The 27,352-nt window shown below is 41.1% G+C and overlaps 1 protein-coding gene and 1 long non-coding RNA gene across 3 annotated transcripts in view; both read right to left on the bottom strand.

The window, feature by feature from the left end:
- AOPEP (aminopeptidase O (putative)) overlaps positions 1–27,352 on the bottom strand; it is a 772,742-nt gene that overhangs the window by 56,903 nt on the left and 688,487 nt on the right. For both annotated transcript variants that reach the window (XM_029617464.1, XM_029617473.1), the window contains one exon: positions 8,163–8,279. In XM_029617464.1, coding sequence (XP_029473324.1) covers positions 8,163–8,279 — 117 coding nt within the window. The remainder of the gene's footprint in view (positions 1–8,162; positions 8,280–27,352) is intronic.
- LOC115099727 lies at positions 21,431–23,106 on the bottom strand. Its single transcript, XR_003858871.1, has 2 exons — positions 22,714–23,106; positions 21,431–21,774 (listed from the first exon to the last, which is right to left on the bottom strand). It is a non-coding gene; the product is annotated as an uncharacterized LOC115099727 (long non-coding RNA).

Raw genomic sequence — 27,352 nt, 5'->3', positions numbered from 1 at the left:
ACCACGAGACAACAGCCCCATGGAAAAGAAGAGACCAAAGAGGGACTCTCTGCCTACATGGATAGTGGCATACTAGGCATGCTCAGTGTGCCAGTCAAAATTTCTAGAAACTTTGACATAAGCTTTCCATGCCGGGCTCCATCTGATGATGTCACTCATGTGTGAGGACTACCATCCTGCTTGTCCTAGGAGAAAAAAGGGATAGCACCTAGTTATGATATCTACATGAGCAGTCACCATGATGAACACTCAGGTTAGCAAAGGGAGAGATGGCAAGGTTATCTAATTCACAATGGCAGGATGACTTTGGTGCACTCTCTCAGGTTCATAAACAAATATAAGTAACCAATATCTGCAGTCAAGCTTGGTGAGACTGGCAGAAACATGTGGGATCTCCTTATTAGACACAATTTCAGTTGTTAATATATTGAAGGGCTGATGTGATGAGGTTCATGAAACAAAATTGATTAAAACTATTGTGTATTAACATTTGTGCAATATTGTGAAATGAAAGCTGGGGCCTTGTGCACCACTGAATCAACAGCATATTGGCATTATTGATTTAAAAGAAATGCAAGGGGGGTGGTAAGGGGAGCAGAAGAGAGAGACACAGGGGTGATCTAGTTACCTCCTTGGATAACTCATGTTGTTTCAATAAATAATATCACAATCCGCAAAAAAACCCCAACATAAACCAAACTATTTTTTCTAGGACCAATATGACTACTTTGGTATTATTTGTTAGTAAATGTCCTATAATCATGGACTATTGTTTTAAAGAAAGAAATGCCTGCCTTTTCAACATGGGAGACAGCACTGGATGCTCCTCTACACCAATGTGGAAAGACAGAGGCAGGGGAAATGCATCAACCATTTTGCAAAGGTTTGCGTACAGTCTGGCACAACTAGCTTTATTTCTACTAACAGAGAAACAGAAAATAACAGAAAAAGACACAAATGACACATCCAATCTGCCCAGCAAGATTTTTCAGGGGAGTAACTGCTGCTGCTCTGTGAAGTTTACCCTCATGCCCTCTGTTTAGGCCTCTGTGTGCATGTTACCCCAGTACCTCATTACCATCCTTGGGATCCTTTGTGTTTATTCTATGCCTTTTTGAATTCTGGTATAGTTTTTTCCTCCATTATTTCTACTGGGAGTTCATTCCAGGTAACTGCCACCTTCTCCGTGAAAAAATATTTTCAGACATTAGTACCGAATCTACCCCCCTTGGAGCTTCATATCATGCCCCCTAGTTCCAGAACCTACTTTCTATTAAAAAAAAGGTTTACCGCTTGTGCATTACTAATACCGTTCAGATATTTAAAAGTCTCTCCTCTCCTCTTGGGCATACATTTTTAGATCCACAAGTCTCATGTCGTATGGCTTCTGATGCAGGCCCTGCACCATTTTAATTGTCTTTTTCTGGACTAACCTCTAATCTCTCTCTATCCTTTTTGAGAGGAGGTCTCCAGAACTAAACACAGTATTCTAGGTGAGGCCTCAACAATGGTCTATACAGGGGCATTAGGACCTCTTTTTTTCTGCTCATTATTCCTCTCTCTATGCATCCCAGCATTCTTTTAGCTCTTGTAACTGACCTGTCACATTGTTTTTCTACCTTGAGATTATCGCACTACCATCCCCAGGTGGTCGGTGCACATCAGCTTCTTTCCCACCAGCTCACATAGCTCCTTTGGATTTTTACACTGCATTTTTTTGCATTGAATCTCAACTGCCAAGCACTCTACCACTCCTTGAGCGTTCTTAGATCACGTCTCATTTTGGATACTCCCTCAGGCGTGTCCACTTTGCTGCAAATTTTAGTGTCATCTGCAGGACAGACTTTTCCTTCTAACCCTCCTGCAATATTGCTCAAAAATAATATTGAGCATAACTGGTTCCGGCACTAATCCCTGAGGCACGCCACTAATCACTACTCGCTCCTTAGAGTGAATTCCATTGACCACCACCCTCTGTCATCTATCACTCAACCAAGTTTTTAGTCCAGTCCTTCACTTTAGGGCCCACCCTGGGCTGCTCAGTTTATTCATGAACTTTTTGTGTGGGACAGTATCAAAACCTTTACTGAAATTCAAGTGCATAGCTTGCTGGGCAGACTGGATGGGCCGTTTGGTCTTCTTCTGCCGTCATTTCTATGTTTCTATGTTTATGTAAACCACATCCAGCACATGTCCTTGATCTAATTATTTGGTCTCCTAACTGAAGAAAATCAATCAAGTTTGTTTGACATGATTGGCCTCTGATAAAACCATGCTGCCTTGAATCCTGCAGCCCATTCATTTTCCCACCACCAAGGTAAGATAACTGGCCTGTAGCTTCCAACCTCCTTTATGAAGGGGATTACATTTCCTTTCTCCAGTCCTGTGGCACCAAACATCTGTTGAATAGTGGGTCTGCAGGTACCCCAGAGTCTAAAACAAAGAGGAACATTCCTGCCTGTTGTGGGTTTGTCCATGAAATTAGGACCTTTTCTTATTTAGTTCTCTTTCTCTGACCAACATCTAAGCATACAAGACCAAATGGAGTAAGCTTGTTTTTGCCCATAGACCCAAAATGGAAAAACTCTTTAGTACATCTGGCCCATAGCGATATGTTTAATAATGCTGCTTTCTAACAACTTTCAATCGTGCTCCTACTGGACCGCTTGATAAGTAACATTCTTCTGCGATGTTAGCTTACAGATTGCTATGGGTCAAGGGTTCAGGCAGGGGAGGAAGAGAAGAGAGAATTGAGTCAGAGCTCAGATTAAAGTTCACAGTTGCTCTTTGTGCGGCATTGGTTGTGAAAGATCAATAACCGTACAGTTAATTTTTTAAGCAATTAGCATGGTTTTCTGACTTGGCGTTTCTTCCAACGGCGGCTTTTCTTCCAATGGAAGATCTGTGAAATATGGGCAGTGAATGAATTGGCGTGTTTATGGGATTGCGGTACTAGTTACGTGAATATGAAGAAAACCCACTGGAAGACGAATAGGGAGAAAACAGGCTGTCTTTGAAGATTGTGAATTCGGGAGAATGCTCATGAGTGGGTAAGGAATAATTGGAGCCCAACAGTGTTCATGGAGATTGGTCCAAAGTCTGTGGTAGGAAAATAATTTGAAGTGTGCCTAACGCCATGGTACAATTTTTTAAGATGGAGTTTCCCTATATAGAAGGATAGTGGAAAATTACAACCCCTGATGAAACCTACGGGTGAAGCAAGAGCTTCTTGTCGGGACATATGAAGAGAGGGACATATGAAGAGAAAAAACAATATTGGAAATAAAAATATGTATAAAAATCAATATCTCCAATGAATAATTAATGATAGTTAGGGGAGTATCAATTTACTAATCAAGTTTCCTAAATGTGTGAAAAAATAGCGGAACATCTAGGGGAAGCATAAGTGTAGTAACTGTACTTTTAAGTGCAATATTGGGATTTTGTGGCAATATGTTTGTATTTTAAAATTGTGCAATATGTTATGTCAGTTAATGTTGATATTGTTTGGTATGAGTGTGTGAATGAATGGTTGAGATGTACTGTATAAGCTATATAAATTATGTTTTTTTGTTTGGTTGTTTTAAAAAATTGAGTAATAAAATTGTTGTGAAAACATGAGTCGGGTATATTGTTTGATATATGTGATGCAATGATAATACCTGTTTAAATTTACCCTCACATGTATGTGTATATTTTCTGACTTGGACCACACTAGCATGTTTTATACCATTGTTGATAAATCACTGACTATGAAATATGATGCTGCCATTTAACGGCACTGGATTTATAGGGGACACCACATGCACCATGAAGCATTTGTGCCCAAAGGGTTCAACTTCGCCCACACTTATTCAGACCTTGGGTTCAATTAGAATACTCCCTTCCCAACTTTCTTTTCATGTAAATCTAGCCCTTCATTTCTTTCCACGGACTTAAAATCAGAAAAAGAAAATGATAAAGAGAACTTTCCTGCTACTATACTGGTTGAAAGGTTCAAGAAGATTATTTACAGAAGCACCACAAAAAATTTAAAAAAGAATTTGATATTTATTTAGATTTATATTCCGCTTTTCACACTTTTTTTTTTCAGTGCTTCAAAGTGGATTACATTCAGGTACTGTGGGTATTTCCCTATCCCCAGAGGGCTTACAATCTAACGGGCCGATACAGTAAAGTGCGCTCCAGCGGAGCCACGCATTCTACTTTCAGAAATTAAAGCCTGCCAAAGGCAGGCTTTAATTTCGGCTGGCACCGGGAAAGTGTACCGAAAAGCAGAAAAAAACTGCTTTTCTGTACAACCTCAGACTTAATATCACAGTGATATTAAGTCGGAGGCCCCCAAAAAAAAAAAAATATTAAATTAAAAAAAAATTATTAAAAATCTTCCCACAGCCTGCGGGTTGGAAGACGGACGCTCAATTTTGCTGGCATCCGTTTTCCGAACCCGCCAGTAAAATTGAGCGTCGGCTGTCAAACCTGCTGACAGCCGCTGCTTCTGTCAAAAAGGAGGCGCTAGGGATGCGCTAGTGTCCCTAGCGCCTCCTTTTACCGCAGGCCCTCATTTGCACGCGGGCAGATACTGAATCGCGCACCCAGGACACTGGCCTGGGCGTGGGTTGGGAGAGCTGCCCCATGCTTCTTTCTGTATCAGCCCATAAGTTTGCACCTGAGACAATGGAGGGTAAAGTGACTTGCCCAGGGGTCACAAGGAGCGACAGCAGGACTCAAACCCTGGTCTCCTAGTTCGCAGCCCACTGCTCGAACCACTAGGCTACTCCTGAACTAGCAAATTGAAAAAAGAATGGTAATTAAACCAACAAAACTTTCAATAGTATGGCAAGGGGTACAAATAATATAACATTTGAGAATATTTCTGCACCCAGCAACTTGCACACCCAAGAGGGCATTGCATTCTTCAACTGTCAATATATTGTAAGAGAATATACTGTAAGCTGAAACTTGTAATAACTACTGTATACCTTTATATCACAAAATTACAAATAGAATTATTTTTTCTTTCATGGTTTTTCTTCCATTTGCCTACCTGGCTGTTTTCTGTCCTGACCATAACCCAAAAGGAAGATAAAAATGGGCATAACACCACGTAGGGAAAAAAACACTTTTGAAATGTTTGTGCAAACAAAAAAATAACCTTTGTTTCCAGACCTTCACTATGGAAAGAAAGCTAGATAAAGTAAGTTTCATGCCGAATATATTTCTAACCTCTTACTTGTAACATCTTTTGCATTTCAAAGGATCAACCATTCCTTATTCAAATGTTTTAAGATATCATTTTTACACTGCCTATGATGTATCAACAGGATGGCACTATTGGTTTTTATCTTGCTAAATTTGTGTTCCTCCGACACAAAATAGAATAAAATAAATTAGGAAAGAAAGGGAAATAACCAGGCCCTCCGTTAGCTACAGGAATTTAAGAGTCTTGTTAAAATGCTAACAGCAAGGTTATCAGGCTAACATGTCTAAAACATCTAGCCTGCAAGTCCTTGCTTTCACCTTGCTCCGCCAGATAAAAGCTAAAGATAAATAATCCTTGGCTGAGGTCATAATCTTGTTCAAAAAATAAGGAAAAAAAAAAACCCTAAAAGGTCATTACGAATTAGCTTGTTTCAAAATTTTAAGAAGGTGTTTGATGAGTCTGATTGGGATTATTATAAAGGAAGGGCCATACTAGCTCTCACTTTGCTGATATTTGATGCCCTCGCTGGATCAGTGCTTTGATCCTCTCTCTCCTCAGTTATTGCTTCTACAGTTATAGAACTGCCATTTCACTGCTATCAAGCTGCACTCCACCAGCACCCATAAATAGAAAAGGCTGTCTGCATTGTAATTCAAAATAGCCTGCCATTTGAAAAAGTATATAAACAGCAACAAAATAGCTGAAACCAAGGGCGGCTGATGTAATCCTGCTCCGCACTGCTCCCTGTTCCTCTGTGCTGGACTTGGGCACCCTGGAGTTCTTCTTTTAGAATGAGGCTTGGATTTACGAGAGCACTAAAGTGCACTACAAATATCTACCTAGCCATTTTAATCTAAACAGTAATGAGCCAGATTTCTTACTCCCTCAATTTTAATTACCACCATAAAACTCCAATTACATTATGATCAACAGAGCCCAAGGATTCTCTCTGGCATCTGCAAGCAGCTTTGATTAAATACCAGTAGTTCATGTTTTTTTCTAGTAATTTGCTAATGCATCAATACCACTGTGGCTTTCCCAATAGCAAGCCCATTAAACATCCTCTTTGATTCATGAAACACATTTGCCTTTATTTTAATTTAGTGACTTTTCAAGTATTACTTTCAGATATAGTCAAGAGCTGGGTATTGTGCAATACTCACCACTACCAATACTCAAGACAGGTATTCCTTGCAAATTAAGTTATTGCCTCATAACTACCTCTACACATCTGAAACTACTGCTATACAACCAAACAGCTTGGTTCTTCCCTTGTGCTTTACCCTCATTAACCTCCTATGGGCAGCAGAAAAAAAAAGGAAGAAATGAAAGAAAACAAAGAATCAGGGCTTCCTTAGCTGAGAACGTTCTCATTAACGTTTGATTTCTGAAACAGAGACTGACTTTTCATGCAGTTGTTCAGCTTTGCACACAGCAGCGGGTCCCCCTCCCCACCTCATTATTGAAAAGCCTCTCTGCGAATAAAAAATACAAAGTTGACTATAGGAGTGCATCCATTCTGCTAGGATGAGAATAGGAGATACCTGATCTGTGTAGGAATTATTAATTCTTCAGGCCAAGCTGCAGAAAGAAAAGCACAAGTAGGACTGCCATTTCTGCCTTAAATATTTACCCATTGCTACCATGGCTTACTGTTTCTTATAGTCATAATTTAAAAGTTACCGTATGCGAACAGCTTCTTTCTTTAATCCTGGGAGATTTCAGCACAGCCATGCAAGGCATAATTTGCAGAGAATCCCCCTCCCATGCAGAATTATCTTCTCCCACAGAATTTGGGCAGCCTGTGTATGAGAACGGGGGGGGGGGGGTGTTTCAAAACGAACTTCTGGGGTCCTCACTCAGCACGCTCGCACGCTCTTTTCCCGTTCCCGTCACCCACTTCCCCTGGCACTACCCCTGAAACAGCTGCAGAGTCTTTCTGTACCTCGCGGCTCTCAGGGAATTTGAGTAGTGTGGTGCCTGAACTCCTGCATCGTTCTCCCAAAACGAGAAGACCTGGAGAACAGCACAGGATTTCAGAGGCCCAAGTGGCTCTAACTCAAGAGTCACGGTGTGCGGGAAGACTATGGAGGTTTTGAGGCTGGCACCTGCTGCGTGGATCAAAAGGTGAGGGAGGATTAGCAAACTTGGGGTGAAGACTGGCTGGTGGAAACTGAAGGAGGCGGATTGGTGCGGAGGCAGTGGGGGGTGGAGACTGGCTGGGACGGAGCTGGGGGGGGGGGGGGGGAGAGTATGTTGTGGGGGGATGAACTAAAAGAAGAAGATGAGCTGGAGAAGGGGGAGAAATGTTATTGGGTGAAGAGTGCTCTACTACTTTATATCATGGCTTCTGGTTTTCATGGATTTCAAAATCTGCCTGTGAAGCCAAAAGGGGGCTGCACAGAGCACAGACTTTTTTCAACTGGCATTTGTATCAACAACCACGGAAATCGCTGCACTGCTGCAAGTATTAGCAACTGCAGGAAATCAGCACTGCCTGGAGCTTGCAGCCCTCCTTGTGCTCTGCTAGTTAAGGTGCACTATTACAGTGCTCCTGGGGGAATGCTGCATCTTTGGATGAGAACTTTTTTTTTTTTTCTGGCTTGCAGTTTGATTGAATTAGTTCTCAAAGACAATGATTGTATTGTAATATTTTGCCAAATCTAATATGTAGAATTTTAAGATATTGTGCACATATTTTTTTGGCACAGAAATTTTAATTTCTTTGTGCAAAATTCCCCTAGGCAAAAAAACCCAAAAAAAACCTGGCTGATTGTTATAGATGTACACAGTGTGCAATATTGTATGGTAAGACCTACCTGCTCTTCTCCTCCATGGCCAAGCTTTTCACCTCTTTTAAAGGAAAAACCACCTTAACACAGACCTGGCCCAGCCAACATTCCATGTGGACACCTTTACTGCTGGGTCTCGTATCTCATTGGAAATGTGAATGAATTACCTCTGCATCCTGCTCCCGAAGGCGGTAGGTATTCTCCAAGCACAACAGAGTCCTGGGGTATAACGTCTTCTCCTCCAGCAGAGACTCCAGAAGCAAGACCAGCTGGTCCGGGAGAAGCTGGGAATAAAATAAATGTGTTGTAAGAAGAAAGCTTTGCTGACTAAACAGTTTAGCTGAAGCAGGCTCCAGACGAGCTGACAAATAACCTGCACGATTAGAGCATGCATCCTGAAATATGTGAAGACTTTTTATAATGGGACTTTTGCAAAAACCTCAAGAGTTTTGTTGTCTGCATTCCGGAAGACAGGGGGCCTAATTAAAAGTCATTTTCCAAGGCCTTTATAAAAGAAATATATCATTTCTATATTTAGAACAGATCAAAACACTGTTTACCTTTAAGCAACATCATCACAGTACATGAAGCCCAGTTCTTTATGGGACACACATGCTCAGCTACGCACACTTTGCAGGGGGAGGAATGGAGTCGCGCAGATCTACAGTGCATGCTGGGAGCAGGCCACCCACCTGCTAAACATTCACGTACGCCGTTAACGAGGGAGGGGAGGGGAAATAAAGTGCATTTCCACAAACATTCCCAGCAAATCTAAGATTCCTTTGTGTATCACATTCGTTTGTTTCATTTATATTCCACCTTTCAGGCACATCAAAATGGATTTCCATTCAGCTACTATGGGCATATCTCTAAGTCTACGAAAAGAAATCACGACGTACAATAATAGAAACGGAATGGCAGCACACTGTCCACAGCGGAGCACCAAAAGTTATTCGCTTCTTCCTGGGCCCCTGCTGGTTATAAATAAGAACCAAATATAAAAGTAATGTGGAGAGATACTTGGTGGTGGTTTTGGGGTGGGAAGGCGTCGTTATGCTTCAGAGTGGAGAATACGTTGAAGCTGTATAGCAGGAAGAATATGAAGCTGTACAGCAGGAAGAATAAAGAGGACTTCAGGCAGCAAGAGCCAAGAGTGCTTAAGTGCCTCGTTTAGTCTGGGCTTATTTGCCAAATTTAATAAATAATTCACAGCAAATCCAAGTTAAGACTGTACACTGGATTCTGGGAAACGACCTCGTGCTAGGATCGTTTACAGCAGCGGTGCTGCCTAGCTTTTTTCTTTCTTTGTCTGCCTGCAAGTCAGTGGGAGGGGATGAAAGAGGATGGAAATGAGAAGAAATATTAAAAAAAAACAAACCAACCAAAAAACCCAAAGAAACAAATGCCCCTAATAGCGCCATGGTGCCACACAACCCATTGTTAATTTTGTGGAGTCTAAAAACCATGGAATTTCCAATTTTATTTTTTGTTTTACTTCTCTTTTGCAGGACAGGGCAATCCTGGTCCCTGCAGCTACCTGCTCACATAATCCCCAGTCCCCTCTCTCTCCAATTTAACCCTAGGATGTGCTGAGCCACCCAACCCTGCTTACAGTAGCTGCGACTTGTGTTGGAGGACGCATGCCGTAACAGAGAACTTGAGACTGGAAAGAAAGGGAAACTATTTTTTGGAAGACATGATTTTCCTGTGGATAAGGCTAAGCCAGTGCCAGGTATGGCAATACTGCAAGGCATGGAGGGAGAGAGTTAGGTGTGCTCTGGCCAGGGAGGCAGGCAGCTCAACAACAGAGGGCAGAGACTAGTGCATCCTAGAAGGAAGGTTGGCGGCCATATTTGAGTGGAATCTCAGCTAATTCTGCAGCACTGAAAAATGCACTGCCGGATGGGAACAAATGGTTTCTGTGCTTTGCTGCACCAAGAAAAGCAAGGGGACCATGTAGTAGATGCAGCTCCTTTGTCAGAGAGGAAGCCCCCTCTCCAGCTCTCCAAGATGAGGCAGCGCAGCCAAGGCCTGGATGGCCACAAAATGTCTTTCGGTTTTTTCATGGGAAAACAGGCTCGCACCCACGTTAACATTCTGCAGGCAAGACCCCGTTAAGGGAGGGCAGCCTCTGGTTTCCTCCCTCTTTACATTTCAATGCCACATCCTGGAGCCCCTTTGAGGTTCTCCCTTTTATTTATTTATTTTATTTTTTTTGGCCAGCCAGGTGCAAGCTAAAGGCAGTCATAAATAAAACTGCTTTCTTCCCATAAGCACAGACCCCAGCCAAGGTTGAGTGCTTGTGCAGTTTACAAGCCCTGGCCTTATAATTACACTTTTCAAGAGGAATGATTCTTCCCTCTCACTGGCCCCAGACTGAAAAGGGATGCTGGTATCCTGGAATCCCTTTTTTTTTTTTTTTTTTTGAATAAAGCTTCAAGCAGACGAGACCAGCATGATTTAGGCTGTGTCGAAAGGCATAAAGCATTCAAGCATTTCCTGCTAAAAGCTCAGCCTGTAAAACTTTTGAACAAAAATGGGACAAGCAAGAGATCTTGATCAGCAGTCACTCTGATGTCTCTATTTTTCAGTATTTTTTTTCTCAGATTTACATACTTTTACATCGTATTAGTAAGATGATAGATCTAATGAGAAAGGTGACCAAATACAAAAGCCTTCTTATTTAGAACCCTTTCTGTCAAAAGTCTGCATTGAGAAACAAACCTGTTTCTCGGTTATTACAGCTGACTGCATATACCCTGAAGTGTACGCTAGGGCTAAAAACACAATGATGTATTTGTTGAACATAATTTATTGGTTTTGGAGTGCCAATATTAGTTGGGGGGGGGGGGAGGGGGAGAAAATGACAGAATAGAGATGGCTAGTTAAAACAAAATTTCATCAACATCCTGCTTTTGGCTCAGATTTGTAAGGGTTTCATAAAGACCCTCTCTATTTAGAAACCCCCCCACCAGCATGGAGTGCAAGCACACTCAGGTACTGCTGGGCTCCCTCACTTATCAAAACCCCATGCAGGCATCACAGCGATGCATGAAAAAACATGGACACAGTACGAACAGCTGAAAAGGGGGCTCAGAAGGAGATTTCTTTAAAATGTGGGTGGCCAGGGGAGCGGTCAACATAAATAAAAGGGGGGAATATTTTTAAGTGAGTTTTGTTAAAAAGGTAAAATTGAAAGGAGTAAAATATATTAAGACCAAATTAAAAAAAGAAAAGAAAAAAAGAGGGCTCTAGGAATAGGATCAAATGAGGAACTAACAGGGCCAAGAAATGGGCAAGTGGATAGCTTGAAGAATGCGCTCGAACTTTTATCAGAGCGTTTCAGCTGCAAGACATGTCAGACAGCACAGGCCTCAGCAAGCTCAGCCTTTCACTCTGAATGCTAAGAAAAGCTGAAACACTGCAGAATGCTCTCTGTTGAAAGGTAGCATCTCCTCCATTAAAAATAATAACAAAGAAACAAAAAGATTCAGAGGGTATCAGGATAAAATCTCCAGTTAACTTTCAATTAATCACAAACTTATGTTATGTATTCTTTCAGCAAATTTACTATTCAAAAAAGTTCTCTCAATTTTTTTTTATTTTTTTTTTACCTTCCAGCCCTCCCCAAAAAAAGTTCAATGGAGTTAAGACACGTCTATCATTTTTGTTTTGCTACTAAACAGCAAGCAGCTATGAAGTGCACCTCGACAATAATTTTAAAAAACATTTTCATGTCTTCTGAACTAATTCTGGCTATGTTGAACAGCTGCTTTAAGGAGAGGTGAGGGGTTTGCATGACTCCGCTACAACCATTCAATTAGTACTTTATAATTGTTACTGCTGGTCTAATATTATATTATCCAGCCCCGTAAAACTTGCCTGAGCCCGCACTGCAAAACTTCTAAGTGGATCATGTCCTTGAATTGTATTTTCTCTCACCGTATTGGACCTTCTTGAAACACAAAGCCAACTCAAAAGCACAGAGAACTGACAACTGTTTAACACTGATTTTTCTGCTTAGTAATTTATACAGCACAAAGCCCATTGTAGCTCCTTCGCTGCTTGCACTGGCACAAAAACAAAGGTTTGATAGTAAGGCACTAGTCTAAAGTAACACCTTCCAAGAATGCAGACTTTAAAATACAAATCTGTCTTCTGAGAAAATGGCAAATGACATGTCCCCTGCTGGGCCACTACTGTACGTAGGCAGCTATGACACGTTGGCAAATGTGCCCTGAATTAGGATAAACATCATTGCTTTACAACAGAAAATATTTTCCACCCTATCTGATAAGACACAGCAACAATTCCTGTCCATTTCAGACCATAACAGCTTGAAACAATTTTTTTTTTTATTGGTTCAGCAGTTTCCTCCTGTTCCATTGGGCCTCCAGCTCAATCAGGACTGGCATCTTTGGTACTATGATGCCACAAGCATTCACAACTACTAGGGGTTTTCCCCCTATTTATGTAACCTCCCTCCACCCCCAAAATAGCCTAACCATCCCAATAAGAGTCCTTGGCTGGGGGTTTGTCACACATCATGACTCCCCTCTGGAGCCCAGAACGCGCGCACCCGAGTCTGGCCTGTAGGCATTTACACCGGTGCAATGGCAGAGACACTTTCCCTCCCAGGGACTGTGAGCGCTGCCTCTGCAGCATCCCCTGACCCGGTGAATGGAACCCGGGTTCCTCCTCTAAGTCACTGCATTGTCAGTGAGTTGGCCCAAACTCTTCCGAGGAATCTGGCTTTATCCAAACTAACTGTTCTAATGAACCAGTCTAAAATTAAGATGCACTTAATAAAGAAATACAGAATTCTGTAACTTATTTTCTAAAGTACTTACGGTAGGTGCAGGACCCAAACAAAACCGAAGCAGCTACGGTGTCAGATCTTATTTTGCTTACCTCAGTCGTGTAAGCTGCAGTGTCTCATGGTAACAAATAAACCACCCATTTACAGGAATTTATCCAATTTCTTCTACTCGCTTCTAGATCAGCTCATCTAAAACAGTGGCAAGTGCTACAATATTCAGACTTGTGTGATTTCCATCAGGGTTTAATGAGAAAGTAAGATTATTTTGCCCTTTCAAAACCCTGCGTACAAGTTCAATTTTACATTTACCATTCAAGCTAATACGTCACCTTTTATTATTATTTTTGTTTTAGATAGAAGGTTGCTTCATATCTAGAGGACCTGAAGAGAAGGCTATCTTTAAAATGCGCAATTCCAACAAAAGCTCTGTACTCACAATGAGCCATTAATTACTACTTTTCTAGCTCATGCAAACATCTCATACTCTGAATTCTATTCATGCCACGCTCACTTTTAATCATTACTGTTGCCTTTAAAAAAAAAAAAAAGTGCACTTTTTAAGTTCTTCGATAGTTTTCCATCTTAAGTTACAGAAAACTCTCAACTGTTGGACGGCAGGGTTCAGTACTCAGAGCAAACCAGCTCGCCTGAAATGGTGTTACCGAAGTTCAGGCAACACCAGAGCGAACTCTCTCTCCCAACCTGCAAGTGGCATGAACAGAAAACTAAAATCTTGCCCCCTTCCCGAGCTCTCCTAACGCGGACGGCCAGGTCATTCGCCTCACGTCCCAGCAGACCACCCACATGATGAGACTATTTGTCAGTTCTTACATTAGCACAGGGCAATAAATGCCAGGTTCCCATTTACACTGGAAAAAAAAAATGACACTGAAACATTTGACTACTGACCTTTCACAGCCTCCATACGTGAGACGGCTACATGCACTCGAGCATCCACCCCTACGCCAGGGACACAAATCAGCAGAGTTGTACAGCTGGTATGCCGACTATCCAGCCCGCACTTGAATGAAGTCATTGAAAGCCTCTGGCTGAGGAGGGGGGCAACGCAGCGCGGACTAATGCAGCCAGCGATTGACAGTGGCGTGATTTCTATTATTATTCCATTATCACCCTGGGATCTGTGCCTAGAGGAGGCAGACTTCCTCCCTGATGCCATTTCCTTTTATCCTGGCAGTCGTCTAAAAGCGGATCAATGGGAGCAATACGTATGATGTCACTCTGAATTTACAGCTTCTGCCTCCCTTCCCCCCCCCCCCCCCCAGGCTCAGATAGATCAATTCTTCCCAAAAATGGGTAAGAAGTGCCTGGGGAGAGGGGGGGGGGGGGGACAAGCCTCGTGCACGCGGGGAAGCGTTCTGGGCTATATTTATCCGGATCACGGCAGCAGAACTTGTTTCTACTGAGCAACGAAAAACCAAAAAAGAAAAAATAGAAAAATTCTATGGTGTGCCTGAGAACACCGGCCCAAATGCAACACAAGCAAGGGCCCCAAAAACAGAATGAAAGCGCCCTGACCTTTCAAAACCAGAGAGGCAGGCAGCGGCTCGGTGAAGTCCAAGGATGCTTCCTTGATTAAACATCTTGAAAAGAGATCGCACTGCTTGAAGTTTTACAAGTATTCCCAAGGTCGAATGGATTCCTTCCAGCACTACCAGCAGCGCGGAGAGTAAATGCTTCCCGTAGACGAGAACGAGGGCTGCTCTTATTAATGCAGGCAGGGAAGTTGTGCCGCTGGTCCAACAGATGGGATTTATAGGACCACACCACTGTTTTTTTTTTTTTTGGTCTACACTCACGCACCAGAAGAGAGAGAGAGAGAAAAAAAAAAACAACCCATGAATTTCAAGTCATAAAACTCTCTGTAGAAGCATTTTGCCTCCAGGCTTGTTTTCTGCTGGCTGCAATTAGACAAGGCATTTCTTATAAGATTTTCTTGCTCTTCACAAGGAAAAGAAAAGAAATGCAAACGCGCATTCATTCTGTAAAGAGGTTATCTATATAAGTAAATATATACAAAAGACAGCAAGAGAGACTGATCATTAGCTTCTTCTCTAAAATTAATAAAATCACCTATGCATTTGCTTTGTCTGCGTGCACATTATCTCCTGGAGTACTCAGCCTACAGCTACCAAATTTTCAGCAGAGCTAAAAGCTAGAGATCAGAACAGGGCCGCGGCCGGGAAGCTCACTTGGTAGGTACTGGGCACGGCTGCTAGGATTACCAGCTGGCTCTAAGTTTTCAGGACAGTTTGATCCAGTCCTGGTTTTGCCTCACTACATGCGAGGACTTGCAGTTCTGACTTCCCTACAAAGTTCCCTGAGAAAAGGGAGACTAAGTCCCTGCATGCAATGGGGATAAAAACAGGACTGGATCAATCTGTTCTGAAAATCTGGACACAGTTGGCAACCCTACCATGCAGAAGGGTCCCAAGTTCGATGCCAGGGTTGGGGCTGCTGCTCTCTGGGTCGAGTGGAGATGCTGCGGAGGCAGCAGTCACAGCCTTGGAGTGCGGGAAGAGGGTGAGTAACACGTAGTCCCTTTCCTAAGGGTGACAACCAGTGGCAGGAGGCAGGATGCAGGACCCGTGACTGCAGAGTTCTGGAAGGAGTCCGGGTGCACGGTCTCCCCTGCCCAGGACCAGCACTGCAATGACCGGACCAAACAAAGCTAAAGGGGATATAAAATACAATAAAAAAAATCCCTGGATAGTTGTGAAGGAAGACACATGGTGCTAGATCTTAGCAATGGTTCCAACCGATCCGGTCAAATACAAGGAAACAGGAGACTGCTGGGTCAAAGCATTGTAATTTGCAGAATATAAGAACCTATAAACACATAAGTTAATAGCAGCTGCAACAAAACACAAAAAAACCCCCCAAAACTTTTACTACAGAGCTTATGGATCTAGCCCAAAAGTGATTTTTTTTTTTTTTAAGAAAAGAAGCACTGGTATCAAATACTCTACAATTCTTACTTGCTCTAAGTCAGATGCGCACATACACGCACGTAGATTTACATATACAGTACATGTATTCTGTAGATTGAAATGATCAGTCTCTTTCCCGTGCCACATTTTGTCCCCATCTCTCTCTCATTTTTATTTTGGTCACTTCTTTTAGGTTGTGTATTTTGGATGAAAGACAGGAGCACATTTGCATTCAGTAAAATGCAAGGTCAATAAAATCATGTAAGCAAAAAACAGCTTCCAACCAGGACACTGGAGTATGCTCTATTTAAGGACGTTCAGGTTCTGACTGGTCAGCTGGATTTAAAAAAAAAAAAAAAAAAAAAAATTCAGTGCAAGCTGCTACCAAATGTTTTTAACCGTTTAGGACGAGGCCCATGAACAAATTAAATTTACGTAATCCAAAAAGGTACAAGCAAGACAACGAAGGGAAAAAAAGCCACTACCCAACACTGCTGTTTATATGCACATGGATATGGGCCAGGTTTCCCCCATTTGGGGACTACAGAATAAACCCTTTAGACAATACTCGGGGGGGGGGGGGGGGACGGGATGACTGAGAGATTGAGTTCACATCTCTAGAAATGCTGATATTATGACGGTTAGGAATGGAGTTCTCTCTTTCCATATTAACTGTAATAAAGCAATTTTTCTGAACATCAACCCGTCGTATACTTTTGTTATTTCTTTTTGGCTGGCTGTTAAAAAAAAAAAAAAATCAAAACTAAAACAAAAAACAACCGCCCCCTGCCTCTCCATCCCAAAGAATAATTAAAAAAAAAAAAAGATTTTTCCTATTTTGAGGTTCTAGACAAAAAATCATTAATAAGTGAAGATCTCTGAGGAATCAAATCTTTTATTTAATCTGTAAATATGGCCATGATGTTACCGCCATGCAAATAAGATATACTTTTCAAATTCAGAAATTATAAAGCTTTTTTTTTTCACCCCAGCGTGCATATGGTATGGCAACATGGAGAATGCAAGCCAGAGTCAGGGATAAGATGATGAGCAGTACAACAGTGGGATAATATAGGGGACAAACTTGCAGGCCGTTACGCGCTCAAATTACACCAATTTTTAAAGTGAACTTAAGTTGGCTTTAAAAATGATTCCTGTAAAACTATGCACACACAGTTACACCCACTATCTAGTGCACATCGTTTTGCCAAATTTACACACACACACATAAACCTATGAAAATCAAAAAGTGTGAATGCATGTCCCGACCCGGCTGCATCCCCTCCGCTATGGACATAAGAGTACATATGTGCAGTGTGAGTATGCGTATCAGCAGTGCAATTTTCTCAAGGGTCATTTCCGCAGGCAACATGAAGAAGAAGAAGTCCCTTTGAAAATTACCCTCCCCATGCTTAAAACTACCTTTCAATCAAACAAACAAAATAAAATCTTTTTAAATAAGATGGTCAAGATGCAAATAAAATAAAACTTCATGCTTTCTATTTTTTTTTCCTGATCATCAGAGCATAGAGACACCACTTCCATTACAATTCCGCTTCCAAACGCGCACCACCATTCCGAATTGCAGGGGAGCTCTTCCTTACTGTTGTGTTTCTCTCTCATGGACACAAAAGATTGTCATAAAAAAAAAAAAAAAAAAAAAGGGGAAGGGTAAATTCTTGCTTTGCTGAATCAATCACACCTCCTTCCCCCCCAAACACAGAGCCAGGGTATATTTCTGTCACAGCTTTCCTGCCCCCCCCCCCCCCCCCCCTTTTTCTAAAGCTGTAACAAAGACTTCACATGAGTACATGCATCTTTTAAATCCATTTTTGGCATGAAAAAATCCCTAACAACTTCTGTACAGTAGAAAAACGGAGTGTTGTAAGCACGGTGCCAAGTAAGCCAGACCTATTAAGCTATGTGAATGAGTGGATTAAAGCTAGGAATTGTTTTATAAATTGCTGTAAATCAGGCGAGCTGACATAACACACTTCAGAAGTCATGGGATAGTGGGAACTGGACTGGAATACTTCAAGTCGGCTACATGCCACAAAGTCATCAGTTGAAATATGTTTCTGAAAGCAGACTACAAAATATTTTTCCAATAATTCGCTTAATGGACTGAGGATCCCACTTACGGTAATAAGAAATTCAACATCTGCAATTTAATCTAAGTGCACTGAAACGTCATGAATGATTAAACCTGTGTGATCTACAAAAGCGCTGAGACAGCGAAATGGAAAACAGGTGGCTGTAAACTGCAGGTTCAGTCAGGTTAGACAGCGTTGGCTGCCCAGCCCTGACAATCTCAAGAGAAACATTTCATTACAATTTCACACTTCAGCATTAAAGGAAAAAAAAAAAAAAAAAAAAAGAGCCTGGAACTGCACAGAATATTCATTGTCCACTTCAATCTGCACCTGCACCTATGCACACACAAGCCCCGTTTATTTATAAATGTATATATCTTAAAGTAAACCCACAGACTGAAGCCAGGGAGAGGAATACATTTATTCCACAGATCTGTCACCCCTGCTTGCCGCAAAGAAAACAGTTGCTGGACCCGCGGAATAAGGCTGTTTTTGGAAGCTAATTAATATGAAGTCACAAGGACTTATTCATTAAATATATCACGGTTTAGGTATGTGCGTCTTTGCTAGCACTCATCACTCAGCAAGGCATGCTCAATGCGAACTCAAACCTGCAAGAACCACATTTCAATGCAATCTTCTTTTAGTTTTAAATTAGGTGTTAATTCCATGTTATAAAAAAAAAAAAAAAGTTCTATGAGAGGCCCTGTTGTATCACCTGGAGAGGGGGGGGGGGGGGGAATCTGAATGGGACTGGAAGTCGAGATTGAAAGGTTGTCTAAAGAAAATCCTAGTGCACCTAACTCAGGAAGCTCACTTACTGCAACCATGTACTTGATCATAAAATGTGAAAACCATATTCTACTAGTTATTCCTATTTTACACCCCCCAAGCTATTTCAGTGTTAAGATTACAGAGACCTAAACAATGCTAATCTTACTAAAATGAACATCATATGGTAAGAGTAAACTAAATTAGAAATCATCACTTAAGGACAATACATACCCTTGGTGTACATAATCAGCAAAATCTAAATCTGTGTTTACGTTATACGTTAATTAAAAAGAAGCATCAAGTTACGAGAAAGACCACAGCATCAAATGAAATGATGGATCAACCTTAATGTGTTGCCCAAAAATGAAAAAAAAAAAAGCTGGAACTCTATCTCCGCAGCGTGGAGATGCTTCTTTGTTGGGTTCTTGGACTTCTGGAATAGCAGTAGAGAAAGGTTTTAGCGTGTGGGACAAGTCACAGGGATTGCCAGTATAATTTTTTTTTTCCCAACAAATATCAACCATTTTATGTCATTCAGATATTGTAAGAGTAATTTAGCTATTTATTTAATTCTAAAACTTATAACCCATCTTTTCAAATGCATGCCCAAGATGGGAGAACTAGACATAAAACATAAAATACAATAGAATAAAACATAAAGTGCACTTAACCTTTGAAAATTGCTGCCAATATATGCTATTGAATTGTCAATAAATTTTGCCCATGTTAAGGGCACTTAATGTGGGTAAATGGGCTTTTGAAAATTGCTGATAGTATGTTACATTTACATTTTTCTTTGAAAATTACCCTGTCTATACATATCCAAAGACAGAAGAATACATTACATATAAAATGCTATCTAAAAATATTATCGTAAATCAAAACATATGATGAAACAAATACATTATAATTCTATAAACATTGCCAAAACAGCATTTTAACAGCTTCAATATCAGACTAAAGATGGGTTTAAAAGCCTGTTTGAAAAGCCAGGTCTTCAGAATCCTAAAATGTCCATATTCAGATATTTCCATAATGCTGCCAAAGAACACTTTTAGCTATCATCTGTTTAAAATGCACAGTGTCTTTAAATATATAAAATGGATACTTCTTGTCTGTTTCTAGTATACTTGAAATCATATTTCCAGTTATTGGAACTGTCACTTTCTTTAATGAATCTATATATTTTGATAATTTATCTCTGTACTGCTTTCAACTGTATCTCTGTATTTACACATGTTCCTTGTTTCATTGTAAAGCGCCTGTTGCTGACTTATGTTTAATGTGAACCGATGAGATGATCCCAACGTTCATCGGTATATAAAAACTTCTAAACAAATAAATAAATAAAACAAACAAACATTTGGTTTTAGATACATTTTAACAATTCCCGAACAATCTCCTACCCCCAAAGATGAATTTTAACTTTTGCCCTCTGCAGCATACTTTCTACCAGAGGGTCTACCTGGTGAGATGGTCAAGGGTGAAACTGAAAAAAGTGCAACCGAGCTGAAAAGTAAAAGTAGTGCAATGGAACAGCCTCTCATGCTAGTCTTTCCCGAAAAGATAATACTCTGTGGAAAAACAACTGCCCTTGACCTTGTTTAAAAAGTTATCGCCTTCCATTTGGGACACTTAATTTGGGTTGTGTGCGACCTGTGTGCAATTATCTTGCATCATCAGCTGATCTGGTGAGGACTACCACTCAATGTGAATAGCTAGCCTGGATAGGCACATTGGGTACATGGAAGACCTAAGAGAAGTGACACCTTCACCTACAGCAGCAGAAAGATTTTTAAGTAATTCCTTTAAAGCAGTGCCTCCCAAATCATCCAAGTCTATATGAAAAAAAAAATACATCTGCAACTGCCAGCATCCACATTTACTTTAGTCTTTTTTTTTTTTTTATTACATGTGTAAGGTGTCTTGTACTCCACAAAACTCTCTGTACGGTTCTAGGTTTTGATGCCGCCATCTTATAACCTGGCTTAACTCAGGAAATTGTGTGTGTGTGTGTGAAGGGGGGAAAACAGAGCAAGGCATTACATTATTACTGGCTATGCTACTGAGATGGAAAATGCTCTACCAATATATTCTGTGGAAAGAAAGCTTGTGTTTACTTGCAAAAAAAATCAAGATGTTAAGCCTGCAGTGCTGCTTTCAATTACAGCAGCTCCCTTTTCTAATGCTGAAGGTCTCCTTTCCTGATGTTAGCAAGACACTGCATTCAACTCAAAATGCTGGGTACACCGAAATGGTCTCAGAGGGTGGACAGCACTTAAACAACAAGGCTATACGAGACATTCTCAAAATGAGAAAAGAGTGTTGAATTTAAAAGCTGTGTATGTGTCGCAATTCCGGTCTTTGTGCATGCCAAGAACCTAGTTAGTCCCTACCCAGTGGCAGGATGAGTCACTAAGGAATCAGCCAGAGAGCCACAGTCGCAGCAGCTCTCCAAGAGGTACTGCTGGGGGTTAGAAGGCTACCAGTCAAAATGAAGCCAGAAAGAAATTGCCCCCCCCCCACCAAAGTTGTGTCTTCCTTTTCAAGCTGTGCAATGCACTATATGCACCCTCTGGTAGCATTTCAAATTTCTGAATTAATTAGGTTGAAATATTTTTTTTTCAAGACAAGAGAAGAGAGGTTTTCTATAAACACATCCACCAGAAATAAGGGGCACTCAAAATGAAAGGAGAATGCTCCATTAGTGATATAAAATTTTAGCATGGTCTGTACAGCATTGGCAAGGCAGACTACAAATAAGGCGCAGGAACCAGGAACGCCAACTGGTTTTTTTTTTGTATGTTTCTTTTTTTTTTTTTTTTTTTAATGAAGCAACAATTTATAAGATTTTAACACAAACCAAATATATTAGCACTAGAGCAAAGGAAGGGATTTAGCGATAGGAACACACACTGCTAACTCCATCAACTAATCTGAGCAATCGTTCATACATTCTCTGAAACTCATAATTGTGCAGCCAGAAGCCGGCAACAGTTTATTTGAATGGGCAATTGTTTCTCCACCAGAAAGTGTTCTCCTATAGACAAAACAAAATCATTCCACTGACCAACATACATGGCCACACCAACAGCAGGCAACATCTGAGGAGGGACAAAGCAGTGTGATTGCCACATTTGTCCAGCTGCGGGAACAAAAGTAAAAAAAATAAAATAAAATAGGTATATATGTATGTATGTAAGTGGATACTTTACGGGACTAAATTAATTTCTTGACTAGCTTTCAGGCACTGATTGGGACAGAAATTGTAAGAAGCAAGACTGGCATAAAACAGCAGTATCAATGACTGTTCAAATAGCGAAAGCAGGCATTAAACTTCCCTTTCAGAATGCTTTCCGCACCAAGCATTGTCGAGCATAGTCACCTACAGTTGTTTCATTTCTTTCTGTGTCAATCATGCAGCAGAACTCCTCTTTTAGTACAGAGAGGAAACTGCAGAAGGCTGCCCCTTACATCTTGCAGGGAAGAGCCTTACACATTTATAAAAACTTCTTTCTAGTTGACTGCAGGCTCCTAAGCAAGTCAAGGTCAGAGAATACATGGCAAATGCTTCTCATGGTCTCTTCCTATTATTTCAACTTAAAAGAAACTGTAGTCTCTTAACTTCATCAATCGGATAAATGTTTTGCGATTAGTATTCTTCAAAAACACGAAGACATGATAGCAAACACTAGCAAGTATAATCAATGGCAACGCCCTTACTTATGCCTTCAGTGTGCATGTAACCTAATTATAAAGCTGGCTCTAGACATTTAAGCATGATACAGCCAAGGTTTGTTACTGGAAATTATCACAGAGGCTTACAAGAAGCGTTCCTGCTTTAAGTAATACACCAGACTCCATTTTTTCCTTAACAACAATCATCAGTGTCAAACCTTACATTTTTATACAAACAATTGTTTATTATCTCCTCAATGAAAGCAGTTCCAGTAATTAAGGTGATCTTAAAATATTCAGATCCGGGAAGCTTTTACTCAGAAGCTCAAATGTTAAAAAGATAAAGACCAAAAACACAAAACTGGAACTCCCTTCCCTGTTTCCACCTCCCAGCCCAAATTCTTACTTCAGAGAGCAAGGCTGGTTGTTGTAGCGTGGATTCCTTTCATCTGATTACACCTTTAGTATCTAGGTAATATCCTCACCATTCAAAACTACGTATGCCCTCTCCTGTGACTGCAGCGCCAATCCGGGATCAGAGGGAAGGCTGGCTCCACCCTGGAAATTATGGTATTTCAGTTCTTCGCATCTACCTGCTCACCTGCACCCCACACTGCCCCTCCCTAACTGTATCTTTCAGAATACTTTCCCTGAGCGGTTATCCCTCGCCCAATAATTACCTTAATTAGAAGCCTTAATGTCAGTTTTAAACAATGTGAAGCCTGTTTAAACACATTCTGCAAATGTAAGGAACAAAGGTAATGGCTGCATCAATTCCTTTTTTTTTTTTTTTTTTAATTCCCAATACCTGGAACATGAAGGATTTTTGCACTCAGGGTCACGCAAACACAGATCCGCCTGAAACATGAATGAAAGAACATGCGCATGTTGATGGAGGAGGAGGAGGAGATTCGCCAGGGCGGGGGGATGAGTGCACAGTGCTAGCTTGGGCAAGGAGAAAAATTAAACTCATTCAAGCAGACTGTACTGAAAAGAGGCTCGGCCCGGTCCCCGCCAAACGCAAGCCCGCAACGCTGGGGGAATTCTTCAATTCTGAGTAGGGCCGGCGCTAAGTGAACTGATGCCCTGTGTGAAAACCTAAACTGGCACTCCCATCCCCTCTGGCACAGGCTTCTCCTCCTTCGGCGGAAGCAGTGGTTCAGGCACAGCATCTTCATTCTCTCCCCTCTTCCTCCCCAACCCTTGCTCAATGTGACTATCATCCAACCCTCTCTCTCGCTAACTTCTGCCCAGTACCAGTATCTCCCGCCCCCCCCCCCCCCGACACCCTCTTTCTTCTCCCGTGCCCCACAGTGTCTCATACCCATTTTTCTTATTCCCCCCCTCCCGCCACCCCCATAGTGCCCAGCACCAGTATTTACTCTGAGTCATTCTCTGTTTTCCCCCTGCCACAGTGCTCAGTATCCTTTCTCTTCCCACTGTCTAGTAGCACCAACCCCCCCCCCCCCCCCCCCCCAGCTCTGGAAATTCGTTATCTTTTGATTTTATTAGACATCTCATCGCCCTTCCACACAATCAACCACGACATAAAGATAAACAGGCTTGAAGAAATTGGTATAGCTGATACAACTCTTTTGTGGTTTAAATCTTATTTTTCTAACAGGGCCTGTAAAGTTAAACTAAGCTCTGCCGAATCTGACCCGATTAATCTTAATTTTGGAGTTCCTCAGGGCTCGTCCTTATCTCCGACTCTTTATAATATTTTTATATGTGTCTCCGCTCTGTAAATGTTTGGCTGGCTTAGGACTTACACATTTTATTTATGCAGATGATGTGCAAATCTTTCTTCCTATAGTAGGATCTATTGAAAACACTCAAACTCTGGCATATATATTTTAACTCAATTCAACAACTACTCACTCAGATGTTCTTATCCCCTAAACCATTCCAAAACAGAAAGTTTACTGATTTGTAACAAACACAACGATAAGACGTCAGAAATAAAATCCTTACATAATACCCATACTATCGTTCACGAAGTAAGAGATTTAAGTATTATTTTAGATAGCGAATTTAATTTTAAGAAGACCATTAAAACTATAATAAAGGAGGGATTTCACAAATTTAAAAAGAACTCAAGCCTTTATTACACAACAGCTCTCCAGGCCCTTTTATTTTCCACACTTGATTACTGTAATGCCCTTCTATTAGGCCTCCCTGCATCAACGATTCGCCCTTTACAACTTCTACAAAATGTTGCAGCTCAACTTCTAACTAATAGTAAAAAATGCGATCACATAACTCCGATTTTGAAAGACCTCCATTGTTCCCCATTTACTATAGATCTCACTACAAATGTTTGACTCTAATACACAAAATAATATACGGTGACAAAACTGAATGGCTTAATGCCGCCCTACACATTCATACTCCTCAACGAATTTTATGTTCCTCTGGCAAGGCATTATTATCCATACCTTCCCCAAAATTAGCACATTTAAACACTGTTCGAGACAGAGCATTATCCCTAGCAGGTCCTAATATATGGAATGCATTACCTCTTGACATAAGGCTTAAGTCACACCCGCATTCTTTTAAGAAAAAACTCAAGACATGGCTATTCGAACAAGCATTTTCATAGTCAGGCTGGTCCCCTCACTATTAGTTTTATGGGCAGCTAGAATTAGTTTGATATTAGAATCTAAATGTACTTAATTGTTTTATAGTAACTATGTTTTATAATATGTTTTAGATTTTTTAGATTGTTTTTAGCTTAATTTAGTCATTGATTATTTTAATGTATGCATTGTTGGAATTATACAATGACATGTGGTGTAAACAGATATGAGGTTCTCACAAATATTGGTATACAAAAAGTGAATAAATAAATAAATAAATAAATAAATAAATAAATAAATATATGTGGCCAAGGTTAATAGCAAAGCTGGTTTTCCAAAACGTTTGGACAAGTTTCTGGAGTAGATGTCCATTAATTATTAGACAAGTAGACTTGGGGATTTCTACCTCTTATTTCTGAGAATGAGCCTGACTTCAGTGCCGGGAAAAATCGTGGAAACTGTTATAAAGAATAAAATCACAAAACGTTTAGACAGACATGATTTAATGGGACACAGCCAGCATGGATTTACCCAAGGAAAATCTTGCCTCACAAATCTCCTACATTTTTTTGAAGGGGTGAACAAACATGTGGACAAAGGTGAATCGGTAGATGTGGTATATTTGGATTTTCAGAAGGCGTTCAAAGTCCCTCATGAGAGGTTTCTAAGAAAACTAAAAAGTCATGGGATAGGAGGCGATGTCCTTTTGTGGATTACAAGCTGGTTAAAAGGAAACAGAGTAGGATTAAATGGTCACAGTGGAAAAAGGTAAACAGTGGAGTGCCTCAGGGATCTGAACTTGGCCTGGTGCTTTTTAATATATTTATAAATGATCTGGAAAGTGGTAAGACAAGTGAGGTAATTAAATTTGCAGATGACACAAAATTATGCAGAGTAATCACATCTCAAGCAGACTGTGATAAATTGCAGGAGGACCTAGCGTGACTGGAAGATTGGGCTTCCAAATGGCAGATGAAATTTAACGTGAACAAGTGCAAAGTGATGCAGATAGGGAAAAATAGCCCTTGCTGTAGTTACACAATGTTAAGTTCTATTTTAGGAGTTACCACCCAGGAAAGAGATCTAGGTGTCACAATGGATACCACATTGACATCGCCGGCTCAGAGTGCTGTGGTGATTAACAAAGCAAACAGAATGTTAGGAATTATTAGGAAGGGAATGGAAAATAAAACGATGGTTGTCGTAATGCCTCTGTATCGCTCCATAGTAAGACCACATCTTGAATACTGTGTGCAATTCTGGTCGCGGCATCTCAAAAAAGATATAGTTGCACTGGAGAAAATGCAGAGATGGGCGACCAAATAAGTGGCATGGAACGGCTGCCCTATGAGGTAAGGCTAAGGAAGTTAGGGCTGTTCAGTTTGGAGAAAAGATGACTTAGGGGGGATAGGATACAGGTCTACAAATTCATGAAAGGACTTGATCAAGTTAATGTAAATCGGTTATATACTCTCTTAGATAATAGAAGGACTAGAGGGTACTCCATGAAGTTAGCAAGTAGCTCATTTAAAACAAATCTAAGAAAATTATTTTTCACTCAGCGCATAGTTAAGCTCTGGAATTCATTGCAATGTGGTTACAGCAGTTAGTGTAGTTGGGTTTAAAAAAGGTTTGGATAAGTTCCTAGAGAAAAAAAATCCATGAATTGCTATTAATTATTAAGCAATAGTAGCTTGAGATTTATTTAATGTTTGGGTACTTGCCAGGTACTTTTGCCTTGGATTGGCCACTGTTGGAAACAGGATACTGGGCTTGATGGACCCTTGCTCTGACCCATTATGGCAATTCTTATGATCTCACCATTAAGATTTGCCAGGCACTTCCAAGAATGGCTGACACGGGGGTTGGGGTGCAGTGCAGGGCCCTGGAACACTGATGTATGTGGCTTCACCTCCAAGCTAATAAGAAATCATAATGCTGGGGTAGGGATATTGTGCCAACATGAAGCGCCCCCACAGTGTGGGGTATTGCTCCTATTCTTCCCCTTCTGCCCTGCTTCCAAGTGACCTAGATTAGCCACTGTCAAAGACAGGATGTTGCATTTGGTTGATCCCTGATTTCACTCAGGATGGCACTTATGTTCCCTTCCCCCCCCCATTCCGCCCAGTAGGCGGGTCCTTTACATACCAGAGAAGGAAGCCTCCCTCCTCCTACTGGTGGTGATTCGGCATAGTGCTGCCATATTTCCCTTCTTTGGTGGCATCTCAGCGATAGTGAAGGTGCAGTTCTGCAGCATAAGCCAAATTCTGCACCTATGCTTCTGTGCTTGCCTGCTGCATGGAGGAGCATCAGGTTCAAGCTGGCTGTAGCCTGGACACATCATACGGAAGGTTACTATTGATGGTGAGAGGGCGCAGAGGCATGGCAGTGTCCCCTTATGTATGGTGCCCTGTGCGGCTGCTCAGATTGTACATGCCAAAAGATTACTTTGACTTGGAGCACAAT

Source organism: Rhinatrema bivittatum, chromosome 1 (assembly GCF_901001135.1).
Source record: "Rhinatrema bivittatum chromosome 1, aRhiBiv1.1, whole genome shotgun sequence".
NCBI lineage: Eukaryota > Metazoa > Chordata > Amphibia > Gymnophiona > Rhinatrematidae > Rhinatrema > Rhinatrema bivittatum.
Note: the sequence above shows the minus strand (reverse complement) of the source record. Positions and strands in the feature narration are given on the sequence as shown.